Genomic DNA, 17,812 nt, shown 5'->3' with positions numbered 1-17,812 from the left:
TTTACATGAGTGTTCAACTCAAACTGCTAAGTGACCCATTGACCTGCAGGCATCACTGCTCTCAGAGTGATAATCATCAGCTTTACAGTCAGCCCTGATGGAATGATAATGATAGTGACCATCAGGTTAAAACATCTGTGTGCAGAGACTAACCTCCCTCCAGAGGTGTCAGCAACATTTAGGCACTCAGAGGGCGGACATTTCTGTTTGCTTTGGTTTGGTCTACAAAGAATAAACTTCAATATTCTGCAGATTTATTTATTTATTTTTAATCTTTGCATTACCTGGGTCATGGAAGGGCACCAGAGCGAAGTTAAACAGAGGTCTCTTCGGTCTGCTCAGGGATGTCTCTAAAATCTTGGACGCTCCCTCGATGACCTGGACCAAGTCGTCGTACATGGAGCCGGTCACATCAAAGACGAAAGCCAGGGTGGACGCGCCCTCAGGGATGTCCTCATTTGGACCCCGGGCCCCTGGTGCGTCCTCCTGCCCAGCTGCAGAAACCACTGACAGGACGAGCAAAGTCCACATCAATCTGGAGCCCATTTCAGATCCGAGAGTCTTCTCAGGCAGAGCTAGACTGAGTCACCGCATAGAGACAGAGACATCAGAGACAGGCATGAAGCGAGGACTGCTGGACTGTGCAGGAGAGTCTCACAGGTCTGTCAGCTGAACTTCTACTACCAGCAGCTGAGAGAGAGACAGACAGAGAGAGAGACCTCTCATTGGACGAGAGGTTTTCCTGTCCTGGAGGCAGGCCCGTGTGCGCGAGGCGCGTTATTTCTGTTTCCTAAACAACCAACGCAAGGTTTATGTTACTTTATTTCACCAACAGTTGAACTGTAAATGTTTCATTTTCATGCATTAGCCATTTAAAGATAAAACAGAAACATCTATTGTTGATCCCCTGAAGGAAATTAGTGTGAAGTGTAGATAACTTGTTTTTGCTCCAAGTTTGCAAAATAATAAGTTAATTTAAAATGTTGATTTGATTTTTATATGAGTTTTTTCCCCGTGATGGACTAAAGTGAGATAAAATAAAAATAAAATACAGAAAAATAACAGCTAATTAGTTATGTGGATGTCTGTACTGCCATCTAGCGGCTGTCAGATGACATCACACTAATAAATCTCGACAGAGTGTAAATATGCAGGATATTTGGCCAAAGGAATTCAATAAAAATAGATGTGTGTCATGGACACTGTTAAATAAACACTTAGGTAAAATCAAGACAGTAAAAACAAATCTCATAATTTGACTAAAAGACTTGTATGAGGAAGAATGAATAGAATAAAAAGACTATCAATCACAAACTGTTCATTTTGACCTAATTGTTTTTATTTGGTCGTATTGGAATTTTTACGAAAATAAATGGAAAACTTTATCTACTTTTTAAAAAACACACTAAAAGGGTTAAGTATCATTGAGCACTTGTAGTGATATTTAAAATAAAATCCTTTTACTTTCCAACCCCTCCATTGTTGTTATCTGATGCCAAAGTGCAGGTTTTCACCTGACATTCAGCCTTTAGTTTCCTAAATCATTTAGCCTGATGAGCTTTGGGCTGAAGTCTTGTTTCCTCTTGGTTTGAAAATAAATCTGTTCTCAATTTAATCTCGACCACCTGACCTTTCACCACCCAAAGGTCGTCTAAGACAGAAAGTGGAACTGATTCCTGACAGGCTGAAGACTTCGGAAACAAAGACTGAACAGAAACACTGTGTCTTTCTGACCAGTTTTAGGATAAACCACATGTCCTAATATGACATTTTAAATTAAAATAAGTAAAAACAGATAAAAGTTATAAGCATTTTAAAACAACACATCAGTGTTGAAAAATGTCAAATCTTACACTGGATTAAAAAACAGTGTTCAATTGTCTTCAGCTTACATGGTTCCAGATTTTTATTTTGTTTAATTTTATTTTATTTATTCATGATTTTACCAGTAAAGTCCCTCCAGGAAGTCCTGGTCAAGATGGCGGGGTGAGTACAAATCAGTATAAAAGTCTCGATACAAAAACACTTCAGCTAAAGACACTTTTAAACACAGTTCCTGTATACATAGAATAAAATGAAGCATGTGGTAAAACACAGAAGATATCAGGAATAAAACTATAAGAGATAAGACCAGAATATTCCTTTACCAGTTCGTTTTTTAAAGTTCTTTAAAATGTGAAGCGAGGGAAGTGTCTGATGGTGATCTGCAGATTATTCCAGAGTCGTTTGGAATAATAACAAAGAGAAATTGGATGAAAAAGAGTGTGCGTTCTGAGTAAAATGAACAGTTAATAAGAATTTGATTGTTTTTTTTTTTTTGCTCCAGCTTGTTAAAGATTTACAGCAGCAGCAGATTTTGTCCTGCAGCCAAGAAGTAAAATACCTTCTGATTATCGAAAACAACATTACAACTACATTTGTCTGTTGTTACACAAGTTATACACATTTGAACAAGTATTAAATGTTTTATGAACTTTCTGAACTGTAACTTGAAAACAATTTGCACGTTTTTAGCACCAGGAGGAGCTAGAGTGCTGCTTATACGGCCAACTGCTTTTTATGGAAATACAAGAAAAGGTCACATAAGGTAATTTAAAAAGTGAAAGGAAGCGCAAGAAGTCAGATATAATTATTAAATTATGTTGTTTTACCACATATAAAATGTCTGAGCTCTGTACAGGTGTCAAGCTTTAATTTAAGGTAGTTTCAGCAGATATTCACAGAAAGATGTGGACGGAAAGTTAAATGGAAACATTCAAATAGGCAATCTAACCTGACTGACCAAGATTTGCTCGGCAGAGAGAGGGCTGATGAAGGGTTTGCATAACAAACAAATACGGAGGTCAGAGCTTTTGGAAACTACACCTTTGTAAATATCTATATGCATTGTGACGATGACTCAACATGTTCCTCTAAATAAATAAAAACAACAGGATTCACAGGCAGATCCTGTTTCTAAAAAACACACAGAAGGGAAATAATTTATTATAAGTTCACGCTCACTTAGTCTTTTACTTCCTTTTGAACTACGTGATGTTTGACTCATCTCAGAGATATTTGCAACAATAGAGCAGTTAACACACTGTTGAATTATAAACATAATTTATGATGCAATTCTATGGAAAACTGAGCAAACTGTGACAGACAGGTTAGAACAGATGAACTATCAGACCTTCAGAATAAATGCCGTATTGAGAAAAAGCTGATTCTCTTTCCAAATCACAGATCCAATAAAAGTCTGTGATCTTGTGACTATAAAGGTTTTCAGCATTTTTAAAAGGCAGCCACCCAGAAACAATGAATCACTAATCAGTACCAAACATGGCTCTTTGTTGCCGTGAACAAAAACATTACAGAAAACATTTGTTTCATTTGTTTATGATCCTGTATTTATATTTATCACCTGCTGCCGAAAGACGAAGACGAACGAATGTCTGTGTGTTTACAGGAGTCTGTTTTCAAAATATATCATGAATCACTTAACAGATTTTAATAAACTTACAGAAAGTAATCAACAACAGATTACCTTTTGAGTCAGGTTAATTCAAGATGGCTGCCACAGCCAACTGACCTCAAATAACACAAGAAATGCTATAACTGAATCCATTTTAGAGATATTTATGCAAAATTTGGCGTGGTGGTAGCTGAGACTGATTACCAGCGTGTATTCTGAGCACTAACAGATTGTGCAGAACATTTGTTTAAAATGTTACCATTAACTCTTTGGAGTCAACTTTGTCTGTCTGTTAGCAAAATGTCCCGTGAACCACTGGATGGATTTCAGTGAAACTTTCTGGAAATAGTTAATGGATGGACGTCTACAACTGGAGTCAGTCTAATTCAAGATGGCTGCCACAGCTAATCAACATTAGCTAACATAAAACTTAAAACTCTGGCATGAAAGGCAGAGGGTGATGTGCGTTCCTTCAAGGAATGCTAGGCCTTTAATGATACCAGTGATACAAGGTAAAATGATCCTTTTATTTTAATGTCTGTTTGTGCAGGTGCAAAGACACTGCAAAGTCCTTTTTACCCACTTTTGCTTTAAAATGCCACAAAATTTCTTTTGGCAACAGGTTTGTGTGTCTTTAGGTCCTGGCAAAGTCTGGAGGCCTGGCAGGACCACAAAGGCCCGAGCCAGTTTCTCTAAAGCTTTACTAAACCTGCCAAACCCCAAAGATCCATTTGAGTCAGCGTTTGAGTACATCTCAACTGAACAAATTAAAAAAACATTTAAATTAATAATAATGTGGCCTGTCTGCTTCCTCCACTGCTGCTGGAGTGTTACGTTACTGCAAACGCCTCCCACACTTCAGTAAGATGGTGGGAAAGGATTTCTTTGTGAATAACAATGAGGTATGACACATTTTATTGTACAGAGGAAAGTGAATGGTAAGCAAAACCTAAACATGCTGCACTTTACCAAAAATCACATAATAAAGGAGGGGAAAATTGTGTTTTTGTCTCTCTCTCTTAAAACAATCCCTCTGAACTTGGTTTATGACTTTTTTCAGTGCAACAAAATCCTTGTCACGTTTGATGATTCAACCTGTCGTTGTTGTGCTGACTCAGTGCAGCGTCAACACTTTTACTGTATTCAGTATTTGTCAAACAACCATCCGTATGGAGGCACAGAATGGGATATTATTTAGTTTCACTCTGGGGTTTAACTAAAGCTAAAGCTTCTTTGAGGATTTGTGTGCCCAGATACTATTCCCAGGACATACATATAAATATAAAAGACAAAAAATCAAAAGGATATATAGTGGCCATATGACTTTTCCTCAGAAAACCAGTTTTTTTATGTCTAATTGTGTGAAAGCTGATTCAACATTCACACTATCGTTTCTCTGTTGTTTTTTATCCGTGTCGTCCAGTTTAACAGCTTCAGCAAACTTACTGCTATTTTACAAAATGTTCAGCTCATTCAAGAAATGGATGCCATGACTTTGGTTTTTGTAACTATTATAATTTTCAAAATATTTAACTTTATTTACAAATATTTTCCCCATAGAAATGTTTGAGATCTCTTCAGTTTCTTTAAAAACATTATCCTCTTTGAATTCTCCTTCATCATATAATGCTGCTTTTAGCTTCTCCTAACCTTTTGCTACTTTTAGCTGGCATTTGACTACTTTTTTTAGCTTCCAACTAATGTTCTGGTTCTTTTAGCTTTAACAGCTCAGTTATAGTGTCTTTAGCCCGCTTCAGCACGAAGCCTTCACGCCGTGTCTCCAGCGTACCTTATTTGCTCTCTCCTGATAGGTTTAGTCACCAAATTTAAAGCGTAAAAGTTGTTGACAGCAGTGTGGAGGTGTATAAACCATGTCCTCTCCTTGTATTTTCTTCTTTTTCCTTTCTTCGGTTCAGTTTTGTTGGGCAGCAAACTTGGCAATCAAGATGTTTTGACAGCAGCCACTGATTCATACAGGTATGATGTCAATGAAAACATTATGATTATTTCAAATCGATGTTCCCTGTCTCTGCACATGTTGCAGCATCTCACACTGAGTTGTTTGGAAGTGTGCAGCAGAGCATTTATCAGTACTTTATCTCTAACAACTGGGTTAGTTTCTCCTGACAGTAACAAAAAATATTTAATTTTATCCTCATGTGTATTAAAATCTGAACACAAAATCTGCTTAGTCAGCGTTTGGAAACATTCATGTTTTGGTTGAAAAAACCTTCTGTCACAACCCAAACCCTGAGGTTAATGAAGCTGTTAACATATGTGAAAGTTCACTCCATCTCTGACAAATCAAACTGTGTTTTCACCACCAAATGCTTCAACAGTTTTCTTTTTTTTACATCTTAAAACAATGTTATACAATGTGGCTAGATAAAGATAATGACATAACAAAAATGAGATATAAGAGTCGAGTTTTGTTACTGCAAGTACTAACAAAAAGTCAAGGTTTCGCATGAGATTGTGCAAAATGTTTGACCAGAAACGGCTTTAATTACAATATTTCTCCACATAAGACGATCTTCGGCTAAAAGTCTGGCATGAAAGGCAGAAGGTGATAGGCTAGGAATGCTAGGCCTTTATTTTGAAAGGACAGTTTTCTGCTTGCATTGCCTCCAGCAGTGAGTCACATCACCATCCTTCATTCCAAGTATCACACTATCTCAATTGTTTTCAAAAATACCTTGGAAAAGTGACAAGAAGTTACCAGATAAGGCCAGTGTGGTCATGTGCTCACTCGCAGCTTTGCATTTGCTTGTGATCCCTTTGGGCTAAACTTTTTGCCAAACGTCACTTTTAAAACCTGGTTAAATCGCTTAAAGTTGAGTTTCTCTCAGTCTCTTTTTCTGCCTGTGTTTTAGTTTTCTGCTGATTGCAGCCTCACAGAACAAGCATGACTGCAGCACACAAATATCAGCTCCTCAGTTTCCCAAACAGGATCCACATGACACATGCCTTCATGCTTCCGATAAGCCGAAGAGAAAGTCTGTCCTGGGGCCTGGGGCCCGGTGCTGCGTAGCCCAACAGACCTAATCCTCAGGTTTACAGTCTCTCATCTCTGTAAAGTCTATCTTTTGTGGTGGAAACAGCTTATCTAACCAGTAAGGCTGACTGGTTTATCCCATTCACACCAACATACCCAGTGTAATCCTTCTATTCTTTCCTATTTATCTCTTTCTCCCACTCTTGGTTTTTGCCTCAGTGCCGTACTGACATGGGTGAATAGCAGCATTTGTGTACACAAATAGTTGTCCTCATTCCCTGACTGCTTCGTTCACCCACTCACATTAGGAACGCTCACGCAGCGATGACAATATTTCCCTCTGTCTTCTGTTCTGCAGCTATTTTTATCTCAGATTTGATGTAAACAATGTGGAGGTAGAGACAACACTGTAGATCAAAGATTGAAAAAATAGATCTAATGCGGCTGAAATGTTAAATTCTGCACAGTTCAGCAGCTCTGAAATAAAAACACTTCAGATTTTTACAAAGACTTGTTTGATACATGTTGCTGTTGATATCAGGCGATTATAGAAAAAAACAAATGTAGAGAAAAGGATCTAAAAGGCTTTCTCATTATCACCTGCAGAAATAATATTTATGTTTTTGCTGATATCTGCGTGTGTGTCTGTTGTGTTAGCAAAACATCTCTGTAACCACTAGATGGATTTCAATGAAACTTCAAGCTTCATAAAGGTTTTCCCCACAGATAAGCAACCTTAGCAAACACAAAAATGACTGTAACTCTGGTAATTTTACAGAAATTGTACAGAAATTTGGTGTGGTAGTAGCTGAGAGTCACTAACTGATCATGCAAGATTTGGATTTAAAATTAACTACTGAAGTTAAATGTGTCTGCCTGTTAGCTGTTTATCTCATGAACCACTGGATGGATTTTAATGAAACTCTCAGATGAAAATTATTGAACGTACATCTACAACTCATTAAGTTTTGGAATTACTTTAATTTAAGACGGTCGCCACAGGTCATCAACACACTAGCCAATACAAAAATGGCTATGACTCAGTCAGTTTGACAGATTTTGAGCTACAATTTGGTGTGACTGTGGCTGAAAGTCATGCTCAGCACATACTCTGAGACCCAACTCATCTTGTGAGATCTCATATCAGATTTTGCATGACATCATTTTTAATTTTTGACCAAACCAGCCACAGCTCCATTCCTTCTCATCATAAGAGGATCTTAGTCTGAAACTCAGGGATGAAAAACAGCATTCCTTCAATCAATGCTAGGCTTTTAACTTCTTTAGTCGTTTCTGCCGCTGTAAGTGTTTCCTCTGGTGAGACTTGCTCTGCACTTATTTTTTTCTCCAGTTAATGCTGAGCACATATGTCTGTGCACATTCAGCCTTTTGTTTTGCACAGAGCAGGAGCGCAGACTGTGCGAGAACATGGTGCGTACGTGTGTGTGGGCGTGTGTGTATGGGCTTGTCATGAAGCGAAAGAGCAGCAGAACGCAGGAGCAAGGCGGAAAAGTTGGGCTGTTGTTGCTGAGAACAATTGTTTGTGTTTAAGTAGTCCACAGATAAATAACTCCTGCAAACAGATTAACGAGTTAAAATCTTAGTCGTTCAGTCAGATTTTGTACAAATGTGGCGTCTAAAAATAAAACTGCTCAACTTCAGTATTCAGACTATTTAGTGCAGATTTAAAATCATTCTGCCAAAAAAAAAAAAATGAAAGCACAAACATCTGTCACAAAGATGAAGCGTGCAAAATAAGCATTTATAAATACAACATATATCTTTGGAGTTTTGTTTGTTTTGTTGATTTTGCAACATGCTTTGTTTAAGACTCCTTCAGTGCATTTTGCATTTGGGATTAAATTTGCATCTATGTGTTTTCTTTCTTTTATTTTGTCCTCACTGTCTAATTGTTTTGTGGTAATGGTAACACATCGAATGGTCTTTCTTCTTCTTTTGTCAGCTGAACTCGTTTATTCTTTCGAAGGTTATTTTGAGGTAAAGTGGTTTTGGTTAAAACCTTTTTAGTTGTTTTGTTTTCCACTGCAGTCATTTGTCTCCTTGCTGTCATTTTGTGCATCATAATGGTTTTATCTAGACTTTTTCAATAGAGTTGCATTTTTTGTGCCTATTTTTCATAATTAACTTGGTTCTGTATGTATGATGGATTCCCATAATATTTGTTTTTTATTTGTTTGTTTGCTTTCAAAAAAAACCTAATGAAAGTAAAAATATTCAGTAACTGCTGTAATCTGTGTGCAACTTTGAGAAGTGTCACAACAGAAAAAAAGAAAAGGAGGATATGAAAGTGTCCAAGTTAAATGTTAGGTAATTTGGATCAGTATGACTTGTGCTGTTTACGAAATTGCAACTTCCTGTCTTTACTTCTCGAAGGATGAATCAATGTGTGTCTGCAGAATAAAATAAGAGAAAAGAACACTTATATGTTTTTGTTTAGTTTATCATAAACTCACAAATGCTGAGTAGATTTTCTGAGGAAGTCAAAGAAAACAACTGAGATAGCAGCAGGAGAGGGATAAAGTGAGGAATGACTGGCAGGATAAGATGGAATTTAGGTCCGAGAGAACTGGAAGCCCTCGTGGATGCTGAGTGCTGATTAACTAAAAATTTGCAGAAGAAGCTGAAACTGAAGCACTAACTAAAAGCTAAAAGTAGTAAAAGAAAAGCTAAAAATATCAAGCTACAAGTATGAAAAGGCCACATTAAAGCTAAAGTTGATAAAAAGGTAACTTCAAGTTAAAAGCAGCAGAGCAGTCGATTAAAAACTAAAAGTAGCACAAGAAGAAAAAAACAGATCAGATTTCAAAAAGGTACTGTTTCTGAATGAACGGAAAAGATCTCAATGTATTTAAATGGTGAAAATCTTTGTAAATAAAGTTAAATAATTTGAAAAGTATAAAAGTTTTATGACTAAAAGTCATTTTTAGAATGACTAAAATTGCTCAACGTGTGTAGAGGTTGTTACAAATAATGTGTGAAAATAAAAAACAGAAAGACAATGATGTAAATGCTAAATCATCATTCACACAATAAATCATGGATTTGAGAAAAACTGAGAGTGTGGGCAGAAGAGAGTATTATGCAATTACACAAACTGTCTGTTCTTGCTCTGAGGAGTAAAGATCTTTTTTTGTTTTTTTGCATGCAGACCCATATATCTACACTGAAATGACCCCAAATAGCTCGAGTAAACAAGATATAAGACAAGAGGCACACGAAAACACAAGGGTGACTAATATTATGAGAAAGAAACTTTATCTGTTCCTTTACCAAACTTTTCTCAAAGCATTTTGTCTAATCTCAGTCCTCTAACCTCTGAATGAACCTCTGCCACAATCACAGCAGATTTTGTGAGAATAAAATCTCATGTCTTAAAAGAAGGGATGATGATCGTTTGTGTGAGGACAGGTTTTCAAATTGTCTGAAACTGAGCAGAGTTTTACTTCCCATGGCCTTGAGGAAGTTATGTTGTGGAAGTTTACACCTAAAAATCCTAAGAGTGTGAAAAGAAAAAAGCCATGTGAAAAAACCATGAGTATAAATATTATTTGTTCGAACAGCATTTGAGGTTAAATAAACCTAGACCACAGCTTGTTTAATGAAAAACTGAATCCCAGTGTGACTTGGAAAAAAAAATTAACCTACTTGAAATTTTCCCTAAGAAAACCGTTAACTCTGACTGGTTAAAGATTAGTGTTTGGGACCTCAAGGACAGTCAAACTGTGAGAAAAATCCCTGAAGTTAATAAGAAACTAGTTCAAAGCTTTAATTATATAATGCTTGAAGTGTTTAATGTTAACACAGTTCTCTTTTTGTGTGGACTATAAGTAAAAATAATAAAATTACCTTCAGCTGATGAAGCAAATTTGGCCTTATAGTCCTTTTAGAGCAAGCAGCTGACTCAAATTTTTATTAGGAGTCAAAATGTTTGGACTGGCTTCAGATTACAAATACACATCACCATGGTAACACAGCTACGAAGGCTTGTGGGTAGATTTATATTTCAGTAGAGGAGTATCAACAAGGTCACTGCATGTTTTTCTCCTCAGCCTGTGTGCAGCTGTATGAGAGCATGTGCTGCTGGTGTGTGTGTGTGTGTGTGTGTGTGTGTGTGTGTGTGTGTGTGTGTGTCTGCGTGCAGGTGGGTGTGACTAACATCATAGATGTGTAGGTGACTCCTGACTGGTCTGGTTTTGTTGTTTTTCTAAAGGAAATGTGTTTTTTCTGAAGTTACTGAAGGACAAAATGAGGACAAATCTGCGCTCCAACGTTACGTTTGTTGTTCTGTGTGACCTTGACTTTAAGTGAGAGGAAAAAAAAAACATTCTCAAATTCTCTGTATGTTGTTAATGTTGGAAAGGTGAGGGTGGAAGATATAAATATGTTTTTGCTTGTGTGCTTGTGTGCATGTCTGTTACCAAAATATCTCCTGAACCAGCAGACAAATTATACTTTAATTTTCAGGAAATAATCATTTAATATGCACCTACAGCTGATTAACTCTCCGATTCAAGATTCCTGACACAACTAATCGAAGTTAGCAAACAAAAAATGGCTTCAACTCCATCAATTTGAACAAAAACTGAGATAAAATTTGGCGTGATAGTAGCTGAGAGTCATTCAGAACACATACTTTGAACATGAAGTTTCACAATATTGCACGCTAATGTCATTTCAAGGTCTAAAACATGAAAGACGGTGGGACAATATGCATTCATTCAAGGATTGCTAGGTCTTTATTTGTGATGTTGTCACATACGATGCAGTTCTCTTTGCCAAGATTCGTGGATGGAGGATTTGGACCCAAAACGCAGGCAGACACAGACGAGCTCAAAAAATAAACTGACTTATTAATAACTAAAACAAAAAGGCTGGCATGGCACTGAGCGCAAAACAACACATAACATAACAGGGAACAAACAAAAACACACGGATAACAAGAAATAAAACAGAAACTCAATTGAAAACAATAAACCTAATATAAAAGATTATTTAAAAATAGCTAAAAAAACTCAAACCTTAACAAACTCCAACCTCTATAAAACTTTCCTTTAAAGAAAGACATTTAGACTTCCAAACAATGTCCTCACTTCCAAAGTTTAAACCCAAACGCTTCCTTTCTACAAACAGATTCACATTTACATCACACCTTCAGAAAGGACAAAAACAGGATTCTGAGAAGTCAGCGACTGTTTGTTTTTGACCAAAACAAAGTATCCGGGTCCGAAATATCAACACATCCTGTCACCAATGAAAGGTGACATTCAGGAAGCGTCCACAGAAAACTAGGCCACAATGTTTTTAAAGTAGTTACTTTATATTACTGCAGCTCCATTATTAATGGAAACACAAAAAGGAAGCAAATTTATTTTGACGTTCTTCCTGCAGCCATCTTGAACTCTTGTGAAGGTTCTGGTTTTAGGAACAATTTTCTGAACCTTTTGAATCGTCTCCTATACAGAAAAATGTCTTCAAATATTTATTTGAGGAAAAATGTATGAGAAAAACATTATTGGAAAAATTAACCAATGTGATGTCATATATTTGCAATTAAGTGATCCTTTATGACGCTTTCTACATTAATTTTAGCACAAAAATATTTATTGGATATAAGTTTAAATGTGAAAATTTTAGGTCAAACATTAAATGAAATTTTAGAATTATAACAATGTTTTAAAGGGCAACAAATCTGTGTGAAATAATCATCATACATGATTTAATAAACATTTACTGCAATATCTCATAAACCAGTCCATAACTTTTCCAGATTTAGCCCACTTGGATTATATTCAATCCTTTATTTGTTCTAGATTTATCATGGATTTGTTATTAAACAAGTTGTGAAATAAATATTATGGTTTTCCACAGAAGAAAACCTGCTGATGCTTGAGGTTGGTGCCATAACAATATGAAACACTTGCAATGATGATCAAACAAAAGCTGCATGAAAAATATAACAACAGAAGGACCGTGTGCAACCTTTCCTCAAAGATAAGCACGTCGTCTTCATCCTCATGTTCAGATGCAGAGAAGTTTGGGCTGCTCATTTAAAATATGTTTACATTATTGTGAATGTTATTTCAAGATTTGACCAAAAAAATTAAACTATAATTTTTCAAGATAAATTTATCTGAGTTTAAACCAAGGTCCTCTAAGATCCTAAAGCTGAGGTCCTTTTCTGTAATTCACACATTAGAGAATAATAAACAACAACAGAATAGGTGTGCATTAGCACCGCAGCCTCTCTCTACAACTAATTTGCACTTTTGAGCCCTCTGTGTAAATGTCATGGGCTCTCCTGTTACAGCACTCCTCAGGTGGGTATCTGTCTGCACTGTTAATGTCAAATTCACCTCAAGGAACTAACATAGAAGTTAAGGGGGAAAAAACAACAATAATATAACAATACTTTTAAGTAAGTAAGTTTGTCTAGTAAGTCAAGAACTTAGCCAGCACAAAAAAGAAATCTATTGTCCTTCAGAGTCTCCTTGCATATATCAGTAGTCCATGCTACACTTAGACACATAAAAATCAGTAGAAACCAGGTCAACTGTCCTCTCAAGGACATTTAAATCAGGTATGCAGACCTTCTTGTCCCGACACTCCTTTTTGAAGCTCAAACTTTAACTAGAATAGCAGTAACTCTGTATAAACATTGACACTTTTTCTAAGCAAACACTAAAATTTTTCAATTTTTACGATTCTCATTATTTTGAACATAAAGGGTTCAAATTGCACAGATAAGATAGAAATCTCTGGTGCAATAACACTGTTATCAGTGCTATTGGAGTAATTAGACAGTAAAATGTAATCCAGTAAACAGCGCTGGAGGGGTTACTGTGGTGTAATCAGCTCACTGTGGTGCTGCAGAGCTGCCAGTAACTCTGGCTACAACTGGATGAGCGTGACTCGGGTCAAGATGATGTAAGGCCTTCTTTTTAGTTAAACGTTAAACTGCTCCAAGTGCCAGCAGCTACCATGTGTGCTTTAATTTGTTTGCTCACATGCATTTCCTATAATCGGTCTCCTTTTATCAGAGTTGACCTATGATGTTATCAAAGTCTTATGTCCACCTGCATTTTTAAGGTTAACCTCTTTCACAAGTCAAATGGACAGTTTCTGTTGCAACGTCCGCTTGTCTTCTTTAACCCCGAGTTTTGTGGCTTTAATCTGCTCGTTTTAACAGTGGAACATTTGTTTTTGCACAATTTGGACAGAATAATGATTAACTGTTTGGGTCTGTTCAGATTTTATCACTGTATACTTCTTGTAATAGCAGACATTCAAATTTTTTTTAACCACAAATATAAACAAGCCTTAATCTATATACTACATGTACACATTTTAAAACTAAAATTGTAGATAAAAGCTGATTATTTATTCTAATAACTGATGTTGATAAGGCTGCTCATTCAATGTGACCTTGAAAATAGCCTGTTATTGCTATTCGAGTGCTAATACGCATCATTGCACAAATCCTCGAAGGGAATGTGCTTGTAACAAGCTTATTATAAAAGTACAGTCTGATACTTTTGTTTTTGAAACACACTGTCAGTTTTTGTCAGCATCAGGCTATTTTCATGAGTGAAGTGTGTTCAGTATTAAAATTTCCTAAGACACAAATAACTTAAAAAACTCATATCAGTGACACTGACGGCTTTGAATATAAACATTTAAAAGTGAGATTAAATAGCTTTGTTTTGTTTGTTAAATGGAGTTGACATGTTAATTTAGGATTGGCAGCAAGGCCACACCTCTAATCCCCTGACAAGGCTCACCCTTCCCATAATCAGTTCTTACTTTCCTCATCCTTCATTACTACCTCTTTTTCATCATCCTCATCCCTTCTGATCCTTTTTTATTTAACTCGACTCCTTTTCGGTCGGCTCACCTTTACTGAAGGTACTCCAGTCCACATAGTCAGATTCAAATCCATCTCCGTGCAGTTCAATCCAGTACTCCATACCTTCTCATGGTTTTCATCCTTCATTACTACCTTATCCCCACCACCATCCACTTATCCATCTGGGTGGTCCTAAGCTGGCCAGGATGTTTGCCTCTCACTCTGGGTCTCCCTCCTCCAAGCCACCACCCACGAGACTCCTCAGATTCAACCTTCAGATCCACTCAATCTCTCATTTTCACTTCCTTTACTTTGAATAAACCTGTAAACTCCCTTTGTTGTGGTTTGGTCCCTTCTAGTGAAAGCAGAAATAACCAGGGGGGTGCCTGGTGGTGCAGACACTGTTGTGTTGGAGTAAGAAGGTCTTCCACAGTCTAATGTTGAGTTGAATGTTGACTCTATGTGTGAACATAAATGTTGTGTCTTTATGGGCCAGTGATGGTTCAAGATGTACTCCACCTTCTTACACATCTGCTCTGCTGTTTACAGCCCTCTAATATTCTGCCTCAGGTATCTAATTTAATGTTATCTAACGTATTTCCTTTTCTGTAGTTTTTCATCTTATTTCTTTTTTTTTTCCTAATATAAAATTGATGTTTTATCATGACTACACTGTAATGAGGCACTTTGATATTTCATTTAAGCTTCCATGTAATCTATCTGATACTACTTTCTTTGTTTCATGTTGGGTTTTTTTCTTTTGTTGTTGTTAAATTTTCCCAGGAACACTTTCTCCTGGCTCTGTGTAATACTGAACGTATGAGCTTTTATGTGTTCTTCTGAGATAATCTTGTATTCACAGCCAGAGGGAAAAGAAGAGAGCTCAGTGAGAGACCAGATAAAAACACTGCCGGTGGTAAAAAGAGTAGAAGGGATGACTAAATTTGTTTCTCTTTTTAAAAGAAATCTGCCAACACTTCATGCAATGACCTGAATCACTCAAAATGAGAAGAAAGCAAGAATTAAAGGCTAAAAACAAAGAAAAGAAAAAGAAAAGACTATTATAATAAGAATTGGAGCAATGTCTACTGGTGACCTGAAACACACTTCAACATATTCGACTTCAGATTTGTTTATAAACTCGTGCTATTTAAATGCTGAAATGACATTCTTTAATGTCAGTGATCATTTAAAAAGACACCATTATATACACCACTTATCCTTAGTTGCATGTTGTTAAATTTGTCTTAAAGTGGGCATAAAGAGGTATGTTTAATACTTACTGATTGTTATGAGTTTGATAAATAGCACTCATTACATTTGTGAAAGTAGCTCAGGCAGATCAACCCTTTTCTCTGTGCTTTGTGACTGATGTCCTGGCTGAAAAGCTACTGTTGATGACTGTCTTCAAAACTGAGCAGACTGTCCCTTTAAGATACAAGTTTTGCATCACAGGCAGTTTCATTTTTTTTTTTGTAAATCACCAAAAGCCTGGAATGAATCTTAGACATCTAAATTCAGCAGAAAAAATATTGAAAAAATCCTATCACGTTCCTGAAAGATAATTAGAATCTGGCAACAAACAGGTCATTGTTAAATGGAACACCCAGTGTATTTACAGGGAGGAAGTGAGATCAGTGCCACTCTTAGGTAAGATAGAAGTTTACTGTATGGCTGAGCTTTTAATCTTGCTTTCTAGCATTTGTCTTTCAGTGAGTCTGTGCAAAGGTGAGTGACTGTGTGTGTGTTTCCTCCTACCCTGACACACTTCCTGATTGTGAAGCAAACTGAAAAAGGTGGAGTGCATGAAAACTGACACTCCCTGGTACCATGGAAAGGCATTCAAGTTGTTTGCATTTCTATAAGGCATGCTGTTAGACACCTGTGACTGTTTTCTTCCTCCTCTGGAGGCTTATTAGGAAATGTGCACAGGGATGTGCAAAAGACAATTGCAGTGACCTACAAATGTCTGCATAAATGCAGTTATTAGTGTTATGATACAGATGTTAGCTGGAACCTATAATTTAAATGTATTAGATGTCAACTGCTAATGCAGAAGTAGTTTATGGTTCGAAGAATTAAAATGAGGTTCCAGTTCCACTTTCTTACATTTCGTTGCAGAGCCTTTTGAATAACAAGAAGCCAACTGTAGCCATGTTAGCGTATGGAGCAGTTATAGTCAAAAGCAAAATGGAAAGCAAACCAGTTTTGCTCAGCATTGCTAACTAGTTAAATATTCAACAAAAAATTAATCAAAAGAACATTCAAAACAAAAGTAAAAAATGGGATGTTATTGATATTCATGATGAACTGAAATTATTTCCTCAGTAATTTGCCCTAAAGGCTCAATAAATGTTAAAGGAAACTGTCATTCCAAAAAAGTTGGCAAAGATCTTTGGATGCCTGTTTCAACAGTTCCTAATGATATATCACACCCTTAAAACTGTTAAGGCAATCCCAGGATGTGGTAATAAGAAGAAACCAAGGAGAGATTTCTGTGAAACGTGGGGGCAGAGTCTGGAAAACAACAGACACGAGACTCTTCAGGCTGCAACTGGAGACCTTCAGCTCACACCATATACTGCAAATAATTGCATCTGTTTTATTTAGTTGCATGATGAGGCAACACAAACACATCTATTTTAATTTTAGATCAGTTTGTTTTATTCGTTTTTTACCAGAAAGATTGGAAAAAGAACTGCATGCATTAATATTATTTGTGATAACAAACACCACACACTGATTTTCTTTTTAATAATTCAAATTCTTTGAGGTCTGGTGGCTGTAAACACATAGATAGCAATAAAGCAGAACACAACAACCCACCAAAACTAGTCCTTGAGCTGCAATTTTTCTCATCTGACTGAGAAGTTTAACACAATGAGTTTCAAACTTTATCACGACCGCATGGGAGATGTGTGACTGGTTACAGAGGTACACACACTCCAACAAATTATATAAGGAACAAAACAAGGAGCAAAAAGAAAGGGTGGTTTATTTGAATAAAACCATTCTTTTTACGCATTTAAAATTATTCGATCTAAACAGAAAAAGAAGCTTCCTAAAGGCTATAAAAGAACATCAAATTCTTTCACCCACATCTTGCATCTATTTTAAACAGCAAGTTTGCTGTTACTGCTGGGCCCAGATACTTAAAATATTTATAGTGTCCTTGTCAGAAAACATTTATGCAGCTTCACTGAGCAAATCTCTATGAAATGAGGGGGCGCTAGAGCCTTCGAAATGACTCAGCAAAACAACGCTGTGCCGTTTGGGATGGAATAGAAGCAACACACTTATACCTCAGACATGATTGCAGGTGAAAACATAATCATTTTCTATACCTCTATCATCTTTAGTTTCAAAGTCAAGTGGATGTTATGACAGCATACAGTGTACTATTTTTTGTTTTTTTAGCTGGTGTGATATAGATGCCAGGAAGCCATGCATCTGTGAGCATTTGTTGTCCCAGTTATGGTCCTTTTGTCTGCTTCTGATT

General features: G+C 36.6%; 1 protein-coding gene across 2 annotated transcripts in view; it reads right to left on the bottom strand.

Moving 5' to 3' along the window:
- Nucleotides 1-651, bottom strand: part of hmcn1 (hemicentin 1) — a 67,150-nt gene extending 66,499 nt beyond the window's left edge. For both annotated transcript variants that reach the window (XM_017420545.3, XM_017420546.3), the window contains exon 1: nt 285-651. In XM_017420545.3, coding sequence (XP_017276034.1) covers nt 285-546 — 262 coding nt within the window. In that variant the 5' untranslated portion in view covers nt 547-651. The remainder of the gene's footprint in view (nt 1-284) is intronic.
- Between the last annotated feature and the right edge of the window lie 17,161 nt (nt 652-17,812).

The sequence above is a fragment of the Kryptolebias marmoratus genome, linkage group LG24 (genome assembly GCF_001649575.2).
Source record: "Kryptolebias marmoratus isolate JLee-2015 linkage group LG24, ASM164957v2, whole genome shotgun sequence".
Lineage (NCBI taxonomy): Eukaryota > Metazoa > Chordata > Actinopteri > Cyprinodontiformes > Rivulidae > Kryptolebias > Kryptolebias marmoratus.
This window is presented reverse-complemented; position numbering and strand designations above follow the sequence as displayed.